General features: G+C 37.7%; 2 protein-coding genes across 4 annotated transcripts in view; one reads left to right on the forward strand and one right to left on the reverse strand.

Annotated features, from left to right (window-relative positions):
* The first annotated feature begins 483 nt into the window (after nucleotides 1-483).
* On the forward strand, nucleotides 484-3,072 carry LOC131689905 (nucleobindin-2). The gene is made up of 6 exons (XM_058975291.1): nucleotides 484-620; nucleotides 734-909; nucleotides 999-1,103; nucleotides 1,160-1,996; nucleotides 2,060-2,107; nucleotides 2,174-3,072. Exons 2-6 carry the CDS (start codon nucleotides 769-771, stop codon nucleotides 2,687-2,689), a joined length of 1,647 nt encoding a protein of 548 aa, XP_058831274.1. The 5' UTR covers nucleotides 484-620; nucleotides 734-768; the 3' UTR covers nucleotides 2,690-3,072.
* Nucleotides 3,073-9,882: 6,810 nt separating this feature from the next.
* Nucleotides 9,883-25,063, reverse strand: part of LOC131689898 (serine-rich adhesin for platelets) — a 54,405-nt gene continuing 39,224 nt past the window's right edge. For 2 of the 3 annotated variants that reach the window (XM_058975258.1, XM_058975257.1), the window contains 5 exons: nucleotides 16,864-16,970; nucleotides 14,381-16,798; nucleotides 11,047-11,205; nucleotides 10,704-10,829; nucleotides 9,883-10,605 (listed from right to left, as the gene is read on the reverse strand). In XM_058975258.1, coding sequence (XP_058831241.1) covers nucleotides 10,291-10,605; nucleotides 10,704-10,829; nucleotides 11,047-11,205; nucleotides 14,381-16,798; nucleotides 16,864-16,970 — 3,125 coding nt within the window. In that variant the 3' untranslated portion in view covers nucleotides 9,883-10,290. The remainder of the gene's footprint in view (nucleotides 10,606-10,703; nucleotides 10,830-11,046; nucleotides 11,206-14,380; nucleotides 16,799-16,863; nucleotides 16,971-25,063) is intronic. The other variant, XM_058975259.1, reaches the window with a different exon arrangement.

Here is a 25,063-nt window from a genome sequence, read left to right on the forward strand (position 1 = left end):
TGGCCTATCAGGATAACACCCAAAATGAGAAAAAAAAACTATATGCAATGGATGGTGTTTATGCCAAATAAAAATAACCCTGCGGGAAAACCGAGAAAACATGCCTTAATTTTTTCTGACAGGGCATCATTTGTCGTGAAATTCGATATGTCAAATCCTTTCCATAGTGCCAAATCCAGACTGTCAACATATTTATTTTAAATTTTAATATTATTTTCACGTTTCCTGAGCTGGAAAAAAACATTGTTGCAATCACGAAAATCAGCTTTATCGATGTAAGTAATAAAAAACGACTTTTTTTCTCATTTAATGACCCAATTGAGTCGAAACTCTCGTTTTGTTTTTGACAACACTAATAAGTGCGAAAGCGACGCACAACTCAAAAGTCCCAAATTTACGTCAAAAGAACTTATTCTGTAGGTAGTTTTATTTTTGCGTGTAGATCGCCAATTGGCCCTTTTTCAAAAATTCTTAATTTTCCCCCTTTCCGGTGCCAATGCTTTTTAATAACCACGTACCACAAAATGTCAAATAAGTAAATGTAAACAACACACCTGTAATTTCTATTTCACTTTTTATAGAAGTAAACTACAATATTTTCTTCATTTGTACCTAAGAACGTAAGTAGTTAGCTATATAAAATCACTCAATATACGAGATACATCAATGAACGTGAATAATGTAAAAAGTTACTGCCCAAATGACGCTAATCAAGAGCCTATTTCCTTATCAGATATTTCCCGGAATAAGAATTTCCGTTCTTGCAAGATGTTCAAAAATAGCACAATTGGAGTTCTGCTCCTAGTGCTCGTGCTTGACAGTGCTCTAGGTCTACCTGTGGTCACACAAAAAGCAAAAACAGAGAAGCCAGAAGATCAACCCAAAGACAGCAACGTGGAGCACTTCGAGGTCAGTGATACATCATTATTGGAACGGCGTCGCTCTTAGCATACAATTACTGGTAATTATAACTCTACCTAGTTAAACTGTATTTGCAGAATGTGATTGAGTACAACAAATACTTACAAGAAGTAGTAAAGGTGCTTGAAAGTGACCCCGCCTTTAGGGAAAAATTGGATAAGGCAGTAGAAAGTGATATAAGGGTATTGTTGCATTATTTCCAAAAAATAAATGTCTTCCTAATGTGTATCTTTTTTAGTCTGGTAAAATCGCCCAGGAGTTGGAGTATGTGAATCACAATGTGCGTTCAAGGCTAGACGAGCTGAAGCGTGTCGAGCTCCAGCGATTACGTGAGCTAGCCACTAAACAATTTGAGTTGACGAACGAAATTGATCGCGATCATATGAAAATAGCCGAGCATCTTGACCACGAAAACCAGCACACTTTTGAAATTGAAGATTTGAAGAAACTAATTCTGAAAACATCACAAGATTTGTCTGAGAGTGATCGTAGGCGAAGGGAGGATTTCAAGCAGTATGAACTGCAGAAAGAATTCGAAAAACAAGAAGCATTGCGCCAGTTAGATGAAGAGCATCGTAAAAAGTACGAGGAAGAGCTGAAAAAGCAACAGGAAAAACACGAAAGTCACGAAAAGATACACCACCCAGGCAACAAGGCTCAATTGGAGGAAGTTTGGGAAAAGCAAGATCACATGAATGGTCAAGATTTTGATCCAAAGACGTTCTTTATGTTACATGACATTGATGGGAATGGATTCTGGGATGAAAATGAAGTGAAGGTACTTTTTATCAATGAATTGAATAAAATGTACCAAGCTGGAGCTCCTGAAGATGACATGAAAGAAAGAGCGGAAGAAATGGAACGTATGCGAGAGCATGTTTTCACAGAAGCAGATACAAACAAAGACGGTCTAATCAGTTATGAAGAATTCTTGGAACAAACACGGCGTGATGAATTTCAGAAAGATCCTGGATGGGATACTGTAGATCAGCAGCCGCAGTTCACGCATGAAGAGTATCTTGAATACGAGCGACGGAATCAAGAACAGATTCAAAGGCTTATTGCAGAAGGAAAGGTAAGCTTGTGTATTAAAAACTAATGTACTACACTTTCACAACACGGGTTCTTTTTATTTTAGTTGCCACCGCATCCTAACATGCCACAAGGATACTACCCAGGACCCAATGTAAATTCTAACTGTTACTTTGTAAAATATTTGTTATGAAATTATCTGTATATTTTGTTTCACCAGGCTGGTCCATACCAAGTACATCCCAACGCCATTCCACAGCAGCAACAGCAACAATACCACGCACCACAACAAGGACACCCCAATCAGGTCCCACAATATCATGGGGCGCAACAACCAGGCTATCCACAACCAGTAAATCTTCAACCTCATCAAGTTTATCAACATCATCAAGACTCTAATTATCCGCCACAAAACTATCAACAACACAGTGGCCAGCAATCAAATGTATATCAACATCCTCCGCAACAGCCTCAGCAACAATATAACCAACCTCCATCTCAACCACCACCCCAACACGCTCCCGCACAACAAAATATATCTCCTAACATTCAACCAGCTGCCAATGCTATACCACAACAACAGCAACAGAAACCGCAACAACCTACTACACATACTCCACCTCCACAGGGTCAACAACAGCCACAGTATAATATTCCCAATAATAACCCTTCAGCTGCTGGTCAACCAAGCGTACAAACACAGCAGCAACCTTCCGTGCAGGCATCGAAGCACTAATCAACTGACAACGCTGTAGAACTGCAAACAAATATGTCGGGCATACCAAATTTATCGCTGATAACTGTTTATTTATCAGAACATAATATTATACATTTGTGATCCGGGAAAAATATGCTCCCAAAAAGTTTCAGTTTCTACAGTTTACATCACTATTTTTACATTTTTGTACCAACATTCTATTAATTATGATCGCAAGAGCCGTTGCTTATGAGAATATGCTATATAACTTAAGCTGGTGGCAGTGAATAAATGGTTAATGAATTTGAGACTGTTGGAAAATATCTGAACAAAAAAAAAACAAAAAAAAAGATTATGTACTATTCTTGTAAAGGACAATTACTACAATAAAGCGCATTTCCATGTATTCAATTGATTTGAAAGCTGATGGTTTATAGACTTTTTGTTATTTATCAGTCCAAGAGCCATACATTCATATATACCATCCACAATGGATGTGTTTTTGTTTATTTATATTAACGTGACATTCAATTTGTTTTCATTCGTAACGACAATGGATGTGTGTTTCAACAAGTATCTTCAAAATGCAAGTTAACGACGACCATCTTGACCGTAACTTGGGATGTTAGAAAGGAAGTGTTGATGTGGTACTTACATAACGGAATGCCCCGACTCAGTGGCACTACCATAAGTACCACAGATTGTGTTGTAGAAGTTTTGTACCTACCTATTTAATAATGTCTGAACAGTTTACTTATTGACTAGAATAAATATATACAGTTCTATGTAGAATATTTAGACTGGATAACCGATTATCAAGAATAGATTCCGTCAGAACCAACTTGAACTCTGCACAGACGACCATCGGGAGTTTTGTTGCCAATATAAATTTGATTGGTTTGCGTATGCGTATATTTGTTAGGAATCTTGATTTGAATTTTTCATTACCCGTGATAATAAAACGTAATATGGACAAATGGTTAGGGTTAAGCCAGAGTAAGCGCGGTGCATAATGCGACGCGATACGATGCGAACTGCGCGCGATTTCCAATGCGACAGGATAGCCAAAGTGAACGCGACTGGATGCAATGGTCATATGCGTTATACGTAAACAAAAGTTGCGTTGAAGTATCCTACGGATTGCGAGCTGAAAAGTTTCTGTGAAAATGGACTCAGACAAAGAATGCTTCATATCTGAAGGCGCACTCAATTTATTTTTCAGAAGCCATAAAGATTTTGTAATTCATCCGTTCAATAAGGAAAGAGGAGAATACGGGGAATCTCATCACCTGTACCAAGATTTTCTAAATCATCCAAACAGATTTTGCAACTATACCCGTATAAGCATCGAAACGTTCGATTACATTTTAAGCCATACTCAAGTTGTCCTCAATAAGAAGTGGACACACTTTATTAAAACTCAAATAGAACAACGAGACAAATTTATAATCACGCCTCCCTTCTCCGTCGTAGTATATCTTCACAAATTGCGGAACACTCTGCTCTCAAGAACAATGTTGAATTTGTAGAGTACCACAAAATGGTTCTACGATCCCCACGATCTATGGTAGCAACATATTAGCAAAATGTCATAAGTAAAGTTTCTCGAAGATTCCAGTGTAGCACACTGCCGCCACCTAATAGACTAATTCAACATTAAACTGTCCGTCGGCGGGCGGCCCTTCACCTCCTCCTCAGGGATACCAGGCATATTTTTCAAATGTTTTATTGCGAATCTTTTCTTAAATCCACATTGCGACTTTTCAGCCATGCGCCACCGGGCCGTGCGTTGAGTTACGCGCCCATCTAGTTTGCATGAGTGCGAGCGAGAAAACGTTTTGACGTTTGTTTTTGTTTCGATCGTACTCGTGTGTATCCCATATAGCAAGAACTCGACGAAATGCTAGATTATCTCGAGATAGACAATAAGATTGCATAAAAGAAATGTCTTCTTTTCTCTTTACCGCCTACGATTTTGAGTCGGATTTTGATTTTGAGCCAGTATTCTGCCAGAAATCAGTCAGATATCCGAAAAAAATTGTCTTCAAAATAAAAAACCTGTCTTCACACCCTTTCAAATGTCTTCCAAATGAAGACATGTCTTCACATCTGGCATTGCTGATCGGTGAAGACAAATGAAGACATTTTTTATGCAATGTGAAAACATTTGAAAAATATACCTGGTATCCAGGTTTACCACCAAGTCGCTTGTCGATATTTGTGCATGAAAAAAATACAGAATGAAATGATGCATTATAATACACAAAAGGTTCGGTCAATTCGCTTCACACAAAGTTCCAAAAAAAAATCGCCAAAAAAATTGTTTTTTTCTTGCTGAAACCCTTACCACCCCTCCCCCTTAATAAATAAAGTAGAGTGGGGTCAAGTAGGTCAGTTTTTTTATGCGAGCTCGTGTGATGGTATTGTTGCACTGATTTTAACAAACAAGCATACGTTGGAAATGTTATACAGCTGGCAGCGTTTTGGCGATAATGGTTTCACCCTTATTCTTGTTTACGACGAATGCAAGATTCGATCAAAAATATTTTTCAAGTTAAATCCAATAAGACGAAGGTACTTATTCGAGGGTAACTAAAACAATGTACATGCCTAGAAAATCAACGATTCAACATTCATTGGAACAGTATGAATACTGCTTTTTATTTAAAATTAATAGCACAAATCCATATCCACTTTTGAATAGGGCTAATAAGATTTGTAAACAAACTTTTGTTTTGCTGATTTCTCTTAATTTGCTATAATTTTAACACAAAGATGTCGATTCGTGTGTCTTTTTCATGAAATTCAACTCAGCTGCGGAGTAAGGAGCGAAATAAGTTTATTTACAAAAATCTCATTGGCCCTGTTGAAGAAATAATTTTGAAATAATACCATATCAAACGAGTAAAAAACCAGGACAGTCGAAAGGGGACTGCCTCACCCGTCACCTCTCCATCAACTTTGCATTCTCTGTAGGTTTTCGGAAGTTAAAAAGTACTGAGATATGGTAGGCCACCCAGTTCTCGCTACACCAGCTTCAGCGAAGATTTCATGCTATTTTTGGAAAAATTGGCAATCCTGAATTGAGCGGATGATACAAAATATTTTGAGATTGTCTGTATTGAACCCGAGGAGTTTTCAGCACTAAATACACGTCATTGAAGTAAAGCAGAAACATCAACGGTCTCAAGTAGCTTCCATCCGCTATTCCTGATGTAAAAATAAGTACGTGGCAATCTCTATCTCTCGATCGGAGAGCTAGGACCGAACAGCTACAAATCTACCGTTTATTCCAAATTTAATTTTTGCCTTTCTCAATAGAAAGGTATTGCAATTGTATGTATGTATGGATGTGTGTATGTGCGTCTGTGTGTGTATATGACCAAAAATGTCACTCATTTTTCTCAGAGATGGCTAAACCGATTTTGACAAACTTAGTCTCAAATGAAAGATATAACGTTCCCATAGGCTGCTATTGAATTTCTGATAGATCCGACTTCCGGTTCCGGAATTACAGGGTGGTGAGCACGATCACGCAGAAAATGTCAATTTTAATAAATTCTGCAATGAATGTATAAAGGTGAAAAATTTTCCAAAATATGACCACAACTGCTTCGATTTGTAGTATTAGGTCACTAACATCCATTCAAAGTCCCTTTGACCACATTGGCCACCATCATCGGTTCCGGAAGCCCCGGCGGAAGTATCTAAATGCAGAATAAGTCACATCGGTTTCTCGGAGATGGCTGATCCGATTCAACCAAACTCAGTCTCAAATGAAAGGTATTGCGCCCCCGTAAATGGCTATTAAATTTCATCTCGATCTGACTTCCGGTTCTGGAGTTACGGGTTGTGGTGTGCGACCACATAGCAAATTGCGATTCAAACCGATGCTCCGATGAAAGCAAAAAAGGTAAAAATTTAGCTAAAATGTCTCTCAAACAACGCACCGACGGCCAACCAAACTTTCGTTGACTACATTGACCACCATAGACGATTCCGGAAGTGCCCGGGGAAAAACCGCCATCTTTCAAAATTAACGAACTCACAGTTTCCCGGAAATGGTTGGGCTGATTTTCACAAACTTAGTCCTAAATGATAGCTATAATATCCCCACAGATGTCTATAAAATGTTGTACGGATCGCTTATATGGTTCCGGAAATATAGACTAAACCGTCCGGTCACATATGAAATTCCCATGTAAGCCGGATCTCAAATTTTTTTTCAAAGGGGGGACCCCGTGAAATTTCAGAAATCGAATTCGTATTTTTGATGCCAAACATCTTTAAAATGCATGAAACGTCGAGATTCGTTATCACGAAAATAAACTTATTTTTTATAAATCAACTTTTTGGGACTTAACCGATTTCGCTCCTTTTTTCAATTCAATAGTACCGTGGCTGGTTTTTCTTTTGCAAAATTTTAGAACTCGAATAATGATTTCTTTTCTTGTCAAGTCATGTATAATAAAATTGTAATGTATACATTTGAAAGCTTTCAATAAATATAAGCTACTAAAAAATTCTCGTGTTTATGATTGAGAAAGGCACAATTGCACCGCTAGGTGGATTAAAACAGGTTTTTTTTATTCTCAAACAGGGGATAAGTTGGTGTAAATCAAATCAGTTTGAGAGCGACATTTAGGTACTGCTTGCATTGATCCTGAAGTAATTGCATAATCACCTGTTCGAGTGAGCACTCAATGAAGTCATTACACGCTAAATATTGATGTTTCGCCATTTCCCGTTTTAAAGATTGGAAGCATGTTCGCAGATTTCCAGCAAAAACGAAAAATGCCACTGGCCAGATAACTCTAGCAAAAGCAGAGTCACCAAAACTTAGACGTGTCTTCTTAGAGACCAAAGGAAATTCTTCAGGTCCAAGATTGAACGACAAATTAAACTGAGAAGAGGCTGGTTTCAACGACATTGATATCGGCCAGAGTTTGGTCCACAACTGGAATCGATTGGATTTATTAGGTTGTCAAATATCATTGCAGTTTCTCTGTACGAAAAGGAAGTTGAAAAGAGAAATAACGAGGCATTTTTGAAGGATTAAAAAAGCAACTTTCCAGGACATCAGGACAGTCAATGAAAAACCAGGAAATGTCCTGGGAAACCAGGACGTATGGTCACCCTACATAATATATGCAATACATTGACGTCATTGAGGTTAGAAAGTGAGGAAGTGGCGAATGATGTGAAAAATCATGAAACCATGAAAGGAAATGTTGAAAAAAATGTCAAAAAAGATGTTTTTTAGCAGCTGTATCTGGCTTTGTACTTGCGAATGACTTCTTCGGTGTTCTCGTCGTCGCCAGAGTGTGGAATTGAAGTTGTGCATTACGGCTCACGTGGCTGCTTAGCTGTGCAACTGCTTGCTCTTCGGAACATTTTTTTATTCCTTTTCCTTCTCTTTTTACGATAACCTACTTCTACAACACCTTAAATTATTATATTGTTAACTCATGCCAAATATCTGACGCGCTTTCCTTTCAAACGAGCATGTAATGTTTTTAAAGGAAACCTTGAATTGTTTAGATCGAATACTGGCACCATCTTGAACAGAAGCTATTGTGTTCTTTATGTCTTCTTCACTTCATTTTGGCCTTTTTTGCACGAAATTACGCGCAATTTTCCTGCCAAAATATTTCAAATATACATTATAGTAGTGACCTATAGTGTCCCCAAATGACTGACCTGCCGTGCCTTCCAAAGTATGCTTCATGTTGACGTCCATTTTTTCAAAAACAAAAATATCGAAAAAACAAAACAGAACTCGTGTTCAGCATTAATTTTGACTTAAGAAAAAACTCACTTGACGTTATTTTACATTGAATAAATGTACTCTACTGAGGACAAAAGATAATGCGCTTTCGCAGAACAACACACGAAAACATAAACGACGCCGTAACTAATACAGCTGATCCACAGTAACAGCCAAAATTACAGTCGTTAACGATGGACTCTATCGTGTATCTAATTCACACAATATGAACGACCTCTGCAATAACGTAGCAAAGATAATGCCCTATACCTATTATACTCCCATACCTGTTTGACCCCATTTTACTCCGCGGTAAAAATACTGTTTCTGCTTCATTTTAAAGTTCCGCGAAAAGAGCCTTTGCCCATAAAGAATGGGAGACATATTTATTGACGAATCCTCAGAATGAACCCCTTGAAAATTATGCTCGAAACAAATGTCCATCTAGATCGACTCGAACAGATCACATGGACCCGAGAATGCGATTAAGTATTTCCAAGTATTTACTGCTGTTCAGCTCTTCCAGCATTTCGACACTGTCGGACTATCACCTCATAGTATCGAAATCGCTGTCATCAAATCCGTCATTTCTTTCGGAACTGGTATATGAGACATCCAAGGAGAAAAAGAAAGACATACAAACCGTGCATGCAGTGTCACCTATAGCGGTGAAAATGCAAGTTGGTTCGCTTTGTCCATCTAGAGGGATGTTATGCGTATACCGCCAATTTAGATAAATTGACATCGTTACCATGAATGGAATGAGTTACCTTAGAAGATCAACCTACAATAATTTTTTTTCAACCTATCACTGGATAAATGGCCTGTGAAATTACCACTATATTGAAAATAGAAGGGATCAAAACTGCCTGCTTTTTATACCGCCAGTATAAAATATATTTTTCATAATCAATACAGATATTTATGTACAAATCAAAGTGATAGAGGATGTGTAGATAAATAGCTATAATGGTTTGTGTATATTGTTTTTACGATAATAACTATCGACTGTAGCTCAAAACTAGCTAACTTTCAGATAGTACAGGAAACGATCTGCCTATACAACACTGATGTCTCAATGTGGTCTCGGGTAATGGTTATACTGATAAATTCAGCTGTAGTTTCCACATTTGTCTTAACCGGCTACTATCAAGTTTTTGCCAATTCCTTAACGATTTTGTAGAAGTTAACTTTTCGTTCGAATCAATTTTCGATTTCATGAAAGATAAATCATGGAAACAATGACTATGAGCGATAACGATGTTTTTTAAAAGACGTCTATTACTATCACATAGACTAAGACGACTAAACATGGTCGATTAAACGAAATGCAATGATAGGAATATCAACGTACGTAGTAATAACGATGGATCTCTAGAATAGAATTCAGAGAGAATGGCAATATTTGAAATAATTTCATAACGTGTCTAAGGCTTAGTAGTTTTGCAACAGAAAGTTGATAACATACAGTTTGCTCTTTATTTGGAAAACAAAAAATAGTAGAAAGTTGCAATTAAAACATATTAAAAATATTTTTTTCGAGCTTCTTCCGGGTATACCTACGTTGCAATTTTGCTTAACTCGTGAATATTTCCACAAAATGCTATAAGCCATCCCGTGAAGAATAATGTATAAAATATAGAATGTAAACTTGTGACAACAAACAAGACTACCTATTATGTTAAAATGGTTACTTCGATTTTTGTGACAAAATGGAAATCAACAGATTTGCTAAGAAGGCGGATCATCCCTTTTTCGACAGAGTCCGAATAGATTCACGGAGTCTATAATAGGTCCAGAGCACGTTGACATTCACAACTCATAAAATATATGTAGACTCAATGGAGGAGAAAAACTATAGTGTGCATTCAATCTATCGCTTCACGTAACTTGTCGGGCGAGGAAGAGCGCTGCGGACAGTCGGTGGCCGTAAATTGGAAGGTTGTCGCAATCCAGATGGTTTTGCCGAAGGTCCCCCCGCAGCCAATGATAGTTTCGTCGCATTCACTGCCGTTCGTTTCGATTCTATTAGAACGCTGGATTTGGGTGCTAGACTGCTGAAGCTATGAACACCCATAGCACCGCTCATGTCGTCAATACTGATGCCGGTTTGTACGTTGTTAGCTAAGCTTTGACTATCTGCGCGATATAAGCTTCCTCTAGAACTAGCGGAGGATGACGATAGGCTCTGGACGGGGAAGAAAGAAGTAAGCGAATAGAAAAATGAGTCTTTGGAAATATAAGTGTCTCATAAGTTTGTTTTAGTAGTTTTAAAATTCTACATACATTGATTGATTCGGTGTCCGAGTCGGCGTTCTTTTTATGTAAACCGTAGCTAAAATAACCGGACGAAGGACGTATCAGTCCCAGTCGTGAATTTGTTTTGGGTGCCCGCATTTGCACGCCAGATAGCTAAAAATTGAGGACAATTTTATTACTATTGTTAAATACTATTACTACTATAGTAAGTTAGTATAAAAAGATAATTTAAGAGCTATTAGATAAAACGCCAAGCAATAGCGAAAAATAATAATCGAAAAATAAAGAAATTAAGCAGAAATTAGCAGATTAAAATTAGAACAAATTAAAGTAAGCGACAGATGTTTAGAAACAACAGAAGCAAACGTACAGTCGAATTGGTTGTAGTAATACTGCTGGAGTTTGAATCATTGTTGCGGGTGGCTATATCAGGCGCGGAGTTCTTCAACGCCGTCGTAACGGGTCTGACCAATGAACTCGCACGTTGTGTACGCGGGATCAACTGCAGTCTAGAGTGGTTATTTTTCAGCTACAAAAACAACATCACAACGCTGGTTAGTCAGTAACAGTAGTAAACATATCACACACTTGTGCCAACATACAATGAAATGGAGTTGAAGATGAGCTTCGAAATTTGTATGTAACGATATTTGGCTTTAGAACTGTTGATAAAGCGTGACAACCTTAGGATGGCTTATGATTGTATGTGTAAAATTAAATATGATCGTAATTATCGAGCACAGCATTTTTCAAGCTAATTTTGGGGTCCCAAATGACTGCAAATTTTGGAGACACTTATTTGCTCCCACGACCCATGTTTGTGTAAAAATTTGTATTAGAAACCATTGTTTTCGCATTCCCCCGCTTATAAAGATCGCTACATTCAAATCGAAAACCAGTCTAGTCCAGAACATCTTTGTCAAGAAAGTAACTTGTTAGAAATGTATGAAAAACAATATTACGATTTTAACGAAAACATTGATTTTTTGATTGCAATCATTTTTTGTAGCCTGATATGTTGGATGTTCCAATTACAATTGGACCATTTAATTAAGTTTTAACAAAAGAACATAACATAGCATACCGTTAGAAAGATCATTTTATCTACTTTCCAGAACACTCCAAAAATTAATAATCGGTTGAAAAATGACTGCGTAGAATCTTTTTTAGTGCCTGAAGTTCAGAAAAACAGTTTTTTTTTATGAATCAAGATTTTGAGGGTATATTAAATGGATCAAATGTGGTTTCTTGTTGTATTTGACCAGACCCACAACCTTTAACAGATCACTTGAAAACTACATTTATTTTTTTATTCTGTAGCACTGTGTAATCGGTCATAATGCAGAATAAGGCTGATTACGCGGTGCTACAAAATAATAGATTCTTGATATCCGAAGATCACCAGTGCAGTGATTTCCGGTTAGGTGTGCCGCTGGTTTTGGGGATGGAATTGCTGGCGTCTTAGTATTTGTTGCTCTAATTCGGTATTGTTGTTTTGGGGTTCCGAGTTGATTTTTAGTCTAAATTCAGCACCAAGCGATTCCCGATCGATTCATTCATTAAGCTATCATGGCCGTCACGATGTTTTTGGTGGAGAATTTGATAGTCAGATTGTGATTGGGTAGTGCTCGCTAGCCAGCGAATCATCGTGTATATGGCATAGAAGGTTGCTTACTATACTCGCACTTGCAAAAGGTACATCCACTACTGATGATTGCTACCCTCTGAGAAACGTGTGTGAACCGTCGTTTAGGGTTATTATGTCTAGCGCTTCCGCTACATCAGAAGTTTTCAACATTTTTCATTTCATGGACTCCTTTCCAAAAATGGATAACCACATTGCATTTTAAAAATTGCTTACCACCAGTCTTCTAGAATAAACGTCGTACACAATGTTCGCTCTGGTTCTGTGCTCATATTAAAACCATGGGTGTGTTCGTGTACGAACTCAAACACGCCATTTCGTACCAAAACTCGTGCACATGTTCGCCTACACAACCAAACCCTATGTACGTACACTGTGTGTACACATAGGTTCGTCGCACCAGTTTTCTCTTTCTCACTCTCATCATCACTAGCGTTGCTCTTTTTGCCTTGTGCGAATCATTCTCGTGTACGCACTCGGTGTACGTAGACGGATGTTTGAACTAAAGTTTATACATCGTTCGCTTGGGTTCGATGTTCGAGGCGAACCTGTACATCGAGACGATACATGTTTGAGGTTGAACGCGTGCACGAAATTTTGTACAGGGCTACAAACTTGTCGATGTTCATGGGAAGTCTGCTGTTATTTATTGTTATTTATCAGTGTACTATCAGGCTGTCTCAACAACCCATTTCTGCAACCTATGTGCATTAACTGTACACCGTATAACTTGATCGGTTATCAAGCTATATTATCTCGGTTAAGGTCATGACGCATTGCAAAAAGCTACCCACAGCTGACGTTCAATACTGGGTTTGCCTGGAATGGCATATACTGGAACAATAGCGGTGAGCGTAGTAATGTTACCGTTTGGAGAGGCATGGGAGGTCTTTTCATCGCTCCTACGTAAGAACCGGAATTGCTGGTTACTGCAGCTCGAATGTAGCGGGGGTCACAAAATACGTCGATAGTAGTCGGCGAGATATCGGAGCAATAAGAAAAATCTGGAATCGGTGAATGAGTCACGGCTCAAGGTGTTCTGAGCAAGTGTAGCTTACTTGCACATTTATGGTTTATTGGAAGATCCTTTCACTGATTCCCCATACAGAGCCGAATATACTGGATTGTAGTGCGTTCTAATATGCGTGAAACCTAGAACTATATTCTGAAAATGAGCGAATTTCTTCTAATTGTTGAGTAGTTTCCCGCACTGCATATGCTTAACATTTTTACAAAAAACCCATATTCATGCGATGAAGTCTTCGTCCGATTTGACAGACTTGGAATGGCTATAGTGCGCGCCAATTTGAGATCGCCAGCACAACACATAGATGGCGTTTCAGTCGGAGGGAAATTTTAGTAATGTGGCAAACGTTCGATCAATTGTGTCATTCGCTACATTTTTTACACCACAATGACAAACGGAAAGCTCTTTGAAACTCAATTTCATCAACGGTAAGAATAGTATTTCGAGTCAACTAGTGTGAAACAAAACGACTAAAATATTCACAAAATTCCCCCAATATTGAAAATATTTTCTTTTTACTTCTATACATTTTTTCATACCAACAACGGGTTTTGATGGCACATTTTCAGTGTTGGGAGAAAAATAACCTTCCGTATAAAATATTTTTGGAAATAAAATCTACCAAATTATTGTTTTTGACAAAGTTATTATTCATATTCTGGACTACAATTTTGTTGGTTTCACAATTTAAATGCAATACCGATATTTATGAGCGCGATACCAAACAGATTTACCATACTAATTTCCATAAAAATTTTAAACACAATGCTCAAAGGTAGGGAGTAAGCAATTGCTCCCAAAATTCACAGTCATTGAGAATCACAAAAGGAACTCAATATACTGAGATAAGAAAAGGCATATAACGAGTCAAATCTCGGAAAATAATTTTGTAACGGCGAAAATATCTAAAGTAAACTTAAACACATGCAATGCACAATGCCTTATACCTTATTATAAAACATTTACATAGTCAACAATAATAACATTCATTCAATGAAAGCCAATCATCTTAATTCGAACATTCATACTAACCTCAGTGTTGCTATTATTGTGCGACATCTTTTGTGCGGACAACCCGAGAGGAGTTGGTCCCCGGTGTAGATTATTGTTAGATCCTCCGTGACTGCTTTGATTGAAGTACAGATTGTGGTAGGACTTAGATTTTGTACCCATAGGCGATTTCAGGTTCGATTGAACCGTGTTTCCTTCTTTGCTTCCACCACTAAAACCACTACCCACTTTTCCACCAATGGATAATCGGGATGGCTGATTGATCGGAGACTGTTGATAGTTAGGTCGATCATTCTCCAAATTATCGGTGGAACTAGATTTGATCGCCAGCGGAAGTGACATATCTTTTTTTGCCAGGCCGAAGCTACTGCTTGGTCCGCCATAATACCGTGGTTTTGACAGCGATCGTGTTTTGTTCTCTGGGATTGTGATTTCCTGTGGTCTTTTAAAGACAATATCTTCAGTCTTACTGAGGTCGGTAGGGATGCTAGTGGAGAACCGTGATTCTTTTGGTGAGTTGTAATCTATTCGGCTGAAGGCACTCGGAACTGTTGCTCTTGTCGCTGCTGTAGAACCGGACACCTCTTCCTCTAGAGAAAGAAAAGCTGATTCTACTTCTTCGGAACTCGGTACAACAACCATTCCTTCGATGAGACGTTTGTTAATGCGAATCGTTTTAAATCGGTCACGATTTTTTTTATCGCTGCTTCCTACCTCTGGAGCAGTAGGAAGAGGATTTACATTCTCTGACGTTTCCGTTTCGTTCGTTGGCGTATGCTCCAAATCATTTTCAGATATATCGATACCTTTTTGTAACTGCTGCGGAGATAAAGTTAGGTGAACATCGTCGTTGTATCTGCTTCTGCGATTCAATAGTCGCTCACTTCCACTGGAAGACGACATGCTCTTTGCCATCGAGTCCGCCAACTTATTATCTAGCGGTGACGACAAAGAATCATTAACTTCTGTTCGTTTTCTTAGGTCTTCTTGCTGCTTTTCGGAATTCATCCGCGAATGACGTTTTTTGATGTTATCCAATGACTGTCGCATTTTTACACTATCCATCGAGCGCTTTACATCAGTCAGTGAATTAAGCATTTCATCAAAATCGACACCGTTGTGCTCACTTTCCATAATAGATTTTTCGAAATCTTCAAAGTGTTGTAATGATATTCGCTTTTCATTATCCAACAAGTGCGATCCATTGCTGCTATCAGTCTTATTGCTGGGAGTGATTGGAAGTTTACTGAATTCTACATCAAAGTCGTCGGTCTCCACGTGGCTACTCATTTCGTTTTCGAGGTTTCGGCTTCGCCTTATACCGCCCGACCTACGTATTGAGTGTAACGCTATTGGAGAAATATTCTCTTCAACCTGGCATATATCACTGCCACGGCTCGCTCTAGTCGCACGAACAAATGGAGTAGACTGAATTATAGCGACTGTATCTGGTTTTTCCCCCTTATCCAATGGAAGGTCAAACGTTCCATTCGGGGTACGATGCACATTTATAGAGACATCCTCGGGACTGATTGGTTCATCCACAAAGGTTTGATCCTTAGGTTGTACAAAGGTTTGATCCGTTGCAGAATCTTTTGTAGAGGCCTTCTCACAATAGTCGTAGGTTTGATTAAGTTGCTTTTCTGTCCCATTTACATTCGCTGTTCGATTTAACGAAAAAGTTCCATTGCAGTTGTCCGGCACTTCAAAGGTGGCGTCCAAATGCTTCGCACCGGCAGAATCGGCATCGAATGTACGATTCGGACACATAGGTTCCTCACCATCTACTGTAGGCAAGGCATCCATAGTTCCATTCAGACTAGATTTTGGTTTACGATACGTATCGAAATTACGCCTCCTTTCGAATGTACCATTCAGTTTTCCTTTAATCACCGGCGCAACTTTTTCCTTTGGTTCTAACTCGAATATCTCGTCAGCTATTCCACTTCCTAGCGCCATTGTCACATCGGACAACCTTGCATCGGTACTTTTCGTCACACTCTCCAACGAGTTCTGCATCGTACTGAACCCAGACATGTTCTCATCGATTCCATTCAGATCCGTCTTCGAAATCGCAGAATCTTTTGTAAGTGTATTGTCATCGAAACATGATAAACTTTCCAAAAAATGTCTATCCTTTATCACATCGGCCAATTTATACCCATCATAATTGCTTTGCGAGTTGAGCATTTCATCGCATCCGTTCGCACCGTTCAGCAGGTAGCTTACGTTGGAAAAATCTCCACTGGTGATCAGACTGGTGCCCATCTTGTCATTCACCGAGAACTCCATCGAGGACATAATGGATCCCGGCGGTGACACATCGCCGAGCCAGCTTCTCTGCAGCATTGGGCTTGAGTTGTCTTGGCTATTTCTAGTTTGTGTGACCAGTCCACCTATCTGAAGGTTCAGCAGTGGTGAGAGCGCCTTTAGGGAGAGCTGGAATTGAAAGGATAGGTGGATAGATGTATTACTGGTAAGTTAGTTTTTCGTCGTTTTTATACCTCTCGTATGGCGGGAGGGAATTCAGCAGATGCATTGGGTGAGTTGAAAGTAGTGTCTACTTTTTTCTTCGGTCTCGTAAATGTTCGCGTGTCGATATATTTTGAGCCTAAACAGAAGAAAAGAATAACTTATGAGGAATAAAATCCGAACAAACAGTGAATTGCAAACAATTATATGAAACTAATTAAAGTTATGTATTTATTTAAGTAGCGTTACTCATTGACACAATGAACAAGAAAAAATCATCTCCACGTCGCGGTTTCTTTTCTAACCCTTTGAGGTACTTGCCTCTTAGCTTCGCGGTGTGCCATCACCACTTTTATGAAAACTTCTCGTTGATGGCTTAATTAGCTTGGGTTTTAGACATACGGTTTAACCGATGACTATCATATAATAATCACAGGTACTTGCAATACTACAGATTTTGATTTGATGCAGCAAGTCTTGTGTGTTTTTGAGCATGGTGTCTTCATGTTGGACTACCCACTAATCCAAACAAAAGTTGCAGTTTTTTGTTCCTAAAATGATTGTCACAAATCAAGTTGAGTACCTTGACCAATGCTACCGAGGAAGGATTACCCACTATTCTATCATATACGCCAGGTTTACATCCATTCCCTGACCCAGCTGTCACAAATACTCAGACATACAATACAACAACTAATAGGCGTCTACTTTTACATTTTTTAACTAGCCTGTGCACGATCGATAAATGGACACATAATGACCCCTACTTTGAGCCCCGTCCACAAACACTGCCATTAAACTGTGGAACAATGTCTGCAAACACGACCCACAGAAAAGGTTAATCTACACTGAAAAAAATCCAAACGTTAATTCTATTTGCTTCAAATCCATATGAAGAAATGCTAATGTTATCACGCTTACACATACCTTCTATGTGTCAACTGTATAATCTATGTATGCACACACATAAGTTAGATGTACGTATTGTTATAGAATCGGGTTTTATGTGCCTTATAGTTAAGAAATGTGAATGTAAGATTAATATTTCTTGTAAATACACACATTAGGTTGATGTGCCTGCAAATAGTGTCTATCTGCCTCTGCTAATTGCAAACATTTGTGTAAAATCAATAGGTATAACGTTTACATTTTTTTGAGTGTACGTCGACCTGTCAGTCGCCCACGCCAGTGCACACAGGCTAATGATTGAGCGTAAGTTAGGGTAGGTGCAGAGTATGAAAAAACACAAAACATAAAAAAGGTCCATAGGCCCTCTCGGTTTCCTCGATGCACTACTATCGAGGCGTAATACAATAACCATCTTAAAGCAATTGTCTGCCAGAGGTCCTTTAGCACTGATTCACGCAATATGCTTGTATGTTTGCAATACAGTCAAACACCTCAATCTAGGGGAGAATTGAGGAAATCATAGAATCATATAGATCCATACCTACATTGAAAACAATTCAAACGTTAATTCTATTTGCTTCAAACCACTTAAAATCCATATGAAGAAGAAATGCTAATGTAATCACACGCACCCATACCTTCTATGTGTCAACTGTATAAACTATGTATGCACACACATAAGTTATATGTACGTATTGTTATAGAATCGGGTTTTATGTGCCTTATAGTTATGAAATGCGAATGTAAGATTAATATTTCTTGTAAATACGCACATTAGGTTTATGTACCAGCAAATAGTGTCTATCTGCCTCCGCTAATTGCAAAAATCTATGTGTAAAATCAATAGGCATAACGTTTACATTTTTTTGAGTGTGTTAAAAAAAAACATTTCCTGAGATTTTCGGCACAAAAGTTTAGTTACGTTGTCATTTTCAGCTGATTTTTGATTTTTCAACAGTTCTGCAAAGAAGGAAAATTGATCTAACCTAATATTGGGACAACAAAACATGCAAAATATGCAAATATTTACAAAACAGCATTGTATTTGTATAGCATAGTGTTGGAAAGGTTTACAGGCCAGATTCGATTATCCGTAGGGTGCAGAAAAACTTCCCTTCGGATAATCGAATCATCCGGATAATCGAATAAAAAAAATGTTTTTTTTCTTCATGAAATATATTTGTTATATGTTGAAAAACAGTATCTAAGGTACATGCATTAATGTTTGATTTATGGGACATGCATTAATGTTTGACTTATGAACTTATGTAATAAGTTATTTAGCCAACTTATTTTATTTTAAAGTATGGTGTTCGATTAATTTGGAATAATATACTTATGCTTGGTCTAATAATCAAATTCAGACAGAAATAACAACTGAATTTGAGATTACCGCACCACTGGTTTGTATACAACAACAAATCTTTGGGAATCCTCTAAGAAAAGCAACACGCTAGATTCCACTGAGAAGCCCAAAAATTTGTTTCAAAGCCGTCCAACACAAGTCCAGTAATGGACGCCTGCTGAACGGTCTGCTGGGTGTCGTCCAACGTTGGTCCAACAAAGAACCACCATTGGACGATTTTGAAACATGGAATTCCTAGGGGGATGAATTTTGCACACGTTGCGAATATCAAAAATGCACAGCTGACTGGGCCGCTAGCTAGACACTAGATCCAAAAAATTACACATAACTTATATGTTTAGTAAACGACTGATCGAGACAGATGTCCCAATTTGTACAGAAGTTCTTTTTTTACTAACGAGGACCAAATTGAATCGAAAACTGTTTGTGACTTACGCGCCGTTAGTAAAAAAAAGAACTTCTGTATAAACCGGGACATCAGACTCGATCAGTCGTTTACTGTACACATGTCATTTTTTGGATCTAGTATCTAGCTAGAGACCCAGTCAGCTGTTAGCTACTGACGAGGAGAATCAGAAACACAAAAAATATGACTTAATTCAAGTTAGGTTATATTTGCACCTATGCATAAATACAGGGGTTTACTCCAATTTAAAATCTACATCAATAATGCACAATTTTTTATGCGCGCGACACCAAGAAGCGTGCGTTGTTCAATCAGCAGCAGTATCATCATCGTCATCATGCGCTCTAGATATTGTTTAGCGTAGCGGTTCTCAACCTTGTTTGCTCCGCGGACCCCTTCGAAATCACCTTGGGTCATCGCGGACCCCTTCGAAATTACCCATGGCGGTCGCGGACCCCTTCGAAATTACCCTGGGCGGTTGCGGACCCCCACGGCTTTACATCAATTTATATGCTGTCAATATATTATTTTCAGTCTGATACGATAAATAAACTTGAATCCGTCCGAAAAAGATTTTCCTCTTCGCGGACCCCCAGCAACGACTTTACGACCCCCTAGGGGTCCGCGGACCCCAGGTTGAGAATCGCTGGTTAGCGAGCTAATCAGAAACTAGCTGAATCTTGGATATTTTTAGCGATAAATATGCTCGTTCAAACGCATTAAATGATTCAGTTTGTTATACATCGTCGCACAGTAAATTTTTTTCTCTTGTTTGCTTGGTGGAAATATCATCCAGGATCTTCATTTGGCCATTGTTCGGCGTTCTACCGAGTGGCTTAAAGGCTGTTTAGTGCATCTGCTTCGTTAAGAATTATTAGCGCTTTTAGAGCGGCGCAAAGTACTAACTACATCAGTGAAGATCCTATTTTATTAGTACCCGTGTTTATCCGCTTCCGAATTTTTCCACAACAGAGTTTGCCAGCTTTTTGACCCGATTTTGTCAGCCACATTTAAGTCTTCTGATTTAATTCCTCTATGTTACAAGATGGAATTAAAGCGAAAGACTTTTCGTAAGTGTGTTAAGAATGTCGATGTTCTTAAAGTATTTAAAAAGTTCCAATCTTTTTTCAAACTGATGCGATAATAGACTGATTCCGAAGAGTATATTAGGGTTTTATTTCATACCTTAGATAGTTCCAAACAATCTGAAACCAATATGTTCAGATTTCGTCAGTACTAAACACATAATGGGGCTCGCAAAATAGGTCATTGTATTCATTCTAAAAATTACAGAGAAAATCACAGGCATCCCAAATTATTGTAATTTCCGCGTATTTTTGTGAATATTTTGTGAGAACATAAAATTGTGGTTTTCTAAAAACTATAGCTAGTATCGATTGTAATCGATTGGTGTACGGAAATATGTGTCATCGCATCGAATTCAAAATTATATGTTTATTAAGTAAAATTTCTGTATTTCTAAATTTCTAAAATTTCTGTATCTTCATTTCATACTTTTTTAGAAAATATTTATTCTTTCAGAAACTGTAGTTGGTATCAATTACAATTACAGATGTGTAATGTAGCTTTAAAAAACATGTGTACAATTGAAACAATTTCTTCGGACTACGGATAAAGTACGATTCAGACGATACATCAGCTTCCGTCAGCGTCAACGGAACGTCACCGTTCCGTCAGGATAAGTTTAATACTTTTCTCTTGTGCCCGTTCACACATGCCGTACGTCAAAACGTTCCGTGCCGTTGATGTTGTGTGTGAATGCCTCCATTTAACTGCATGTAACTTATCCTGACGGAACGGTGACGTTCCGTTGACGTTGACGGAAGCTGATGTATCGTCTGAATCGTACTTAATCGAGTCATTTTCTACGGATAATCGAGTCTAAGGATAATCGAATATGGCCTGTATTTTACTTCTTCCCATAACAGTTAAAAATCCACAATTGGCTCAAAATGATAACGTAGCTAATTTGTTTGTGCCGAAAGTCACAGATAACAGTTTTTTTTGCTATAAATCATTTGCGTCATTTTGTGTTGTATTTAATGTTTGATTTGTTTGTTGTAGCACCGTGCTATTTGAGCAAACTACTGCTGCTAATTTTGCTGTTTCCAATGAACTTTTGTTTCATTTTTTTGTTCCATAAATTATTTATGTGTTTCATGGAAATACTTAAAGGGACCATTCATAAATTACGTAACGCAAAAATTGCCCAAAATTGACTCCCCCATCCCCCCATGTAACAAATTGTCACAAATTTCTTTATCCCCCCCTCCCCTATTACGTAACAAATTCCTTGAAAAAAAATTTTTTCTTCGGTGAAAACATGTTACGTAACAATCTAGCTTACTCCCCCTCCCCCCTATGTCACAATATGTAACAACTTGTCGAACCCCCTCCCCCCCTAAAAGCGTTACGTAATTTATGAATGGTCCCAAAGTTACTAGAAATGTAAAGTTATGTGGTCAGTCTGCTGTAGGTGAGACCGAGGAGGGTTGAAACAATTTTTTGTCTTTATTAGATAAATCGACAAAAACTGTCATTCGATGATTGTTTATTTTTAAATTTCTTACTTCTGTTTATGCTTTATCAAATTTTGTCGGAATAACTGGTACAAATGAATAATAAAGCATCCATATATTGATTTTTGTAACAGTGTTCTCTTTGTTTCAACTCTCCTCTTACCAAGGTAAGTTGAAACAGCAATCAATGTGAGTTAAAACAAGTAACCAATTATTTTAAATATTATCAAAACCTTTTCCAAACCATCAAATGTTACAGTAGTGTCATTGTAATTCGTTCACGCAAAGATAATTCCTTAAAATAGCTTGCATTCTTATCAATATTTTTCGCAGTGTATATCTACGTATAAATTAACACTTGTTTTGAAAATTAATGTTAGATTTTGGTTACGAATGCAGAAATTTCTGCACTGATCCCAACAGTAATAACAGTAAGATACTTTACGTAACCACTAATTAACTATAACTGTAAAATCAAGAAATATGATACCTATTTTTCATATATTTATTCATATATTATTTTCCGAGTGGCAGCACTGCCGAACAGCTTGGACATGTCTTTCTGTTCGTGCAATATTTTCCAAATTTTTCTAATAGTATATAATGTTTTTGACGGAAAATCGAAGTCAATCATTCACATAGTCATTTCTTCTATAGAGTTACGTGTTAATAGGTGAGAATGGCGTGAAAATAGAGAGATTTTATGCAGTGATTTTATCGTCACATTCTGATAACTTTGCAATGAACGCGCGTGATTCTAGCCGCCAAAAATACACCCGCTCGTTCAGCGTAGCGCCATCTATAAATAACTAGTTGATGCAACGATTTCACTGATGTTGGAGGAGAATTTTTGCACCCTAATTAATTGAGAGCAGGTGAAATTGTTCAATGTTATTTTTTCAATGTTTATATATTATATCCAAATATTTTTCTTATTGTAATTATGGGATAAACGAGGTAAGTTACATCTATTTTGCACTGAAATGTTGTTGAATAAGCTCCTCATAAATAACCTGACCTACTAACACAAACTCTTATTCATGAAACATCTATGAAAGTAGTATGGGTTCCCTGAACTTTCGCAAGTAGATGCTGAACTAACATTCCTTCCCTACCTCGACGATTGTAAGGACGTGGCCAGGTGTACACTGTGATGCTTGTTCCACTATGAAGAAAAAGCGTTAATCCCAAATGTTTTTATTTCTTGCGAAACGATATAGTGGGTATCTTGGTAAATATTAGCTGATCATTGTACAGCCACCTACGATTTGTGCAATCGTATATGCTATGCTATTTATTCATATATTATTTTCCAACTTCTTCCCCTAGAACATTCTGCATTGATTAAAATCGTTGATATGACCAGTGATACTATTTATGACAATTTGTTTATTTTGAATTATGGTCACTTGGCTCCAAGTTTCAGAAGCTGATAGGAGTAAACAATTAGAAAACATGCATATTCCGTGATTATAAATGACCTAGAAGAATAAATTGAGAATGTTGATCACTGTTGTCAATTTAGAAAAGAAGAATCTTGATTATTATTATTATTATTAGTTCAGGAACGTTAATGTGATTAAAACATTACCATTAGACTAGATGTTCATCATCGAGGAGAATTGAAACAAGGTGTTTCAACTCTCCTAGGTCGAGAAGTAAGACTTCATCCAATTACAATTTATACATTGCAAAGGTAGAAAAAACTCATACAATTCATAAATGTTAACTGTAAGACTACAAAATAATGATATTTTCATGATCAAACATCACTTAATATCCTATTTATACCAATTTGAAGAAGTTTAAAGATTTATAGCCTCGAAAACTTACTTTTGTTCATTTTTTGTAGTGTGTTTACCGTAAATACTCAACCGCTCATTTAACGTACTTGGCGTATATTGAAGGATTTGCGGACACGTTATAATTAAAACAAATGCATTATTGTTGAATCCCTAGCGGTACTGTTTCGCTAGTAATAGTCACTGTTTCAACTCTCCTCTGTTTCAAATCTCCTCGGTTTCTCCTATATAGTAGTGTCAATATCATACTAGACATTTCTCCGAAGCTTCATAAAACAAAGTGTTACTTGGCTCACATCGAATCCATAAAATTCATAAAATTCATTTCCATTCATAAAAAAAGTTGAACATTAGTAGGTTACTTCGTTTGAAATGTTTTAAATGCTGAGATTGATTTAATGCCTACGTGTTGTGCATCACTATTAAATCTTTACAATACCGAGCACATCGTTGTATTAGTATTGTCTTTCATGTCTTACGTAGGGACAAATTGCAACTAAACTGCGTCGCACTTTAGTTAGATGAGGAAGTTCCTCTAATGCTTTTTTCAGCTAACACAGTTCATCGCCCGCACAGATCCGATTTTCATTGGCATCTACAGGAACTGAAACAAACCGAACGCGACCATATTTGCAACGTTGAGTTTAGTCGAACGCATGACTGAACAGTGAACACTCTCAGCGGTAGCTGCTCGATGTTTATTTGAGCTGCTGTTCTCAACAAGCACATACGCGACATGCTGTCTCCAAGGAAAAGTCGACGTTCAGTAATTATATGTGGGCAGATTAACAGCAACAATCTTGTTTAACGTGGTTGAGTAGGCAAAACTGGAATCTACCTTTGCGAAGCCATGACAATGATGGAAGAAAAACAGAAAAAATCAACTACCAACCACTTTTACGAATGACAATCATCGATGCAAGTTGTTGTCCTTCCTCTCCCCGAAACGATAAAAATATTAAGCCACCACACTCTTTATGGTGTCGGGTCAGTGACGAAACTTTCTGTGACATGTGAAGATATTACTGCTGCTTGTGGTCGCTGACGAGGTAATATAGTGGAGTTGAATAGCTCAAAAGTTAAAGTCGTTAAATTATCCATCTAACTCGAAATCATTATTTATAAAACTGGATAATGATCGACATAATCACTAACACTTGTCGAGTACAAATACGAAATTATTGCAACACCATATCTCATATATTCATC

Source organism: Topomyia yanbarensis, chromosome 3, assembly GCF_030247195.1.
Source record: "Topomyia yanbarensis strain Yona2022 chromosome 3, ASM3024719v1, whole genome shotgun sequence".
NCBI classification, from domain to species: Eukaryota; Metazoa; Arthropoda; class Insecta; order Diptera; family Culicidae; genus Topomyia; species Topomyia yanbarensis.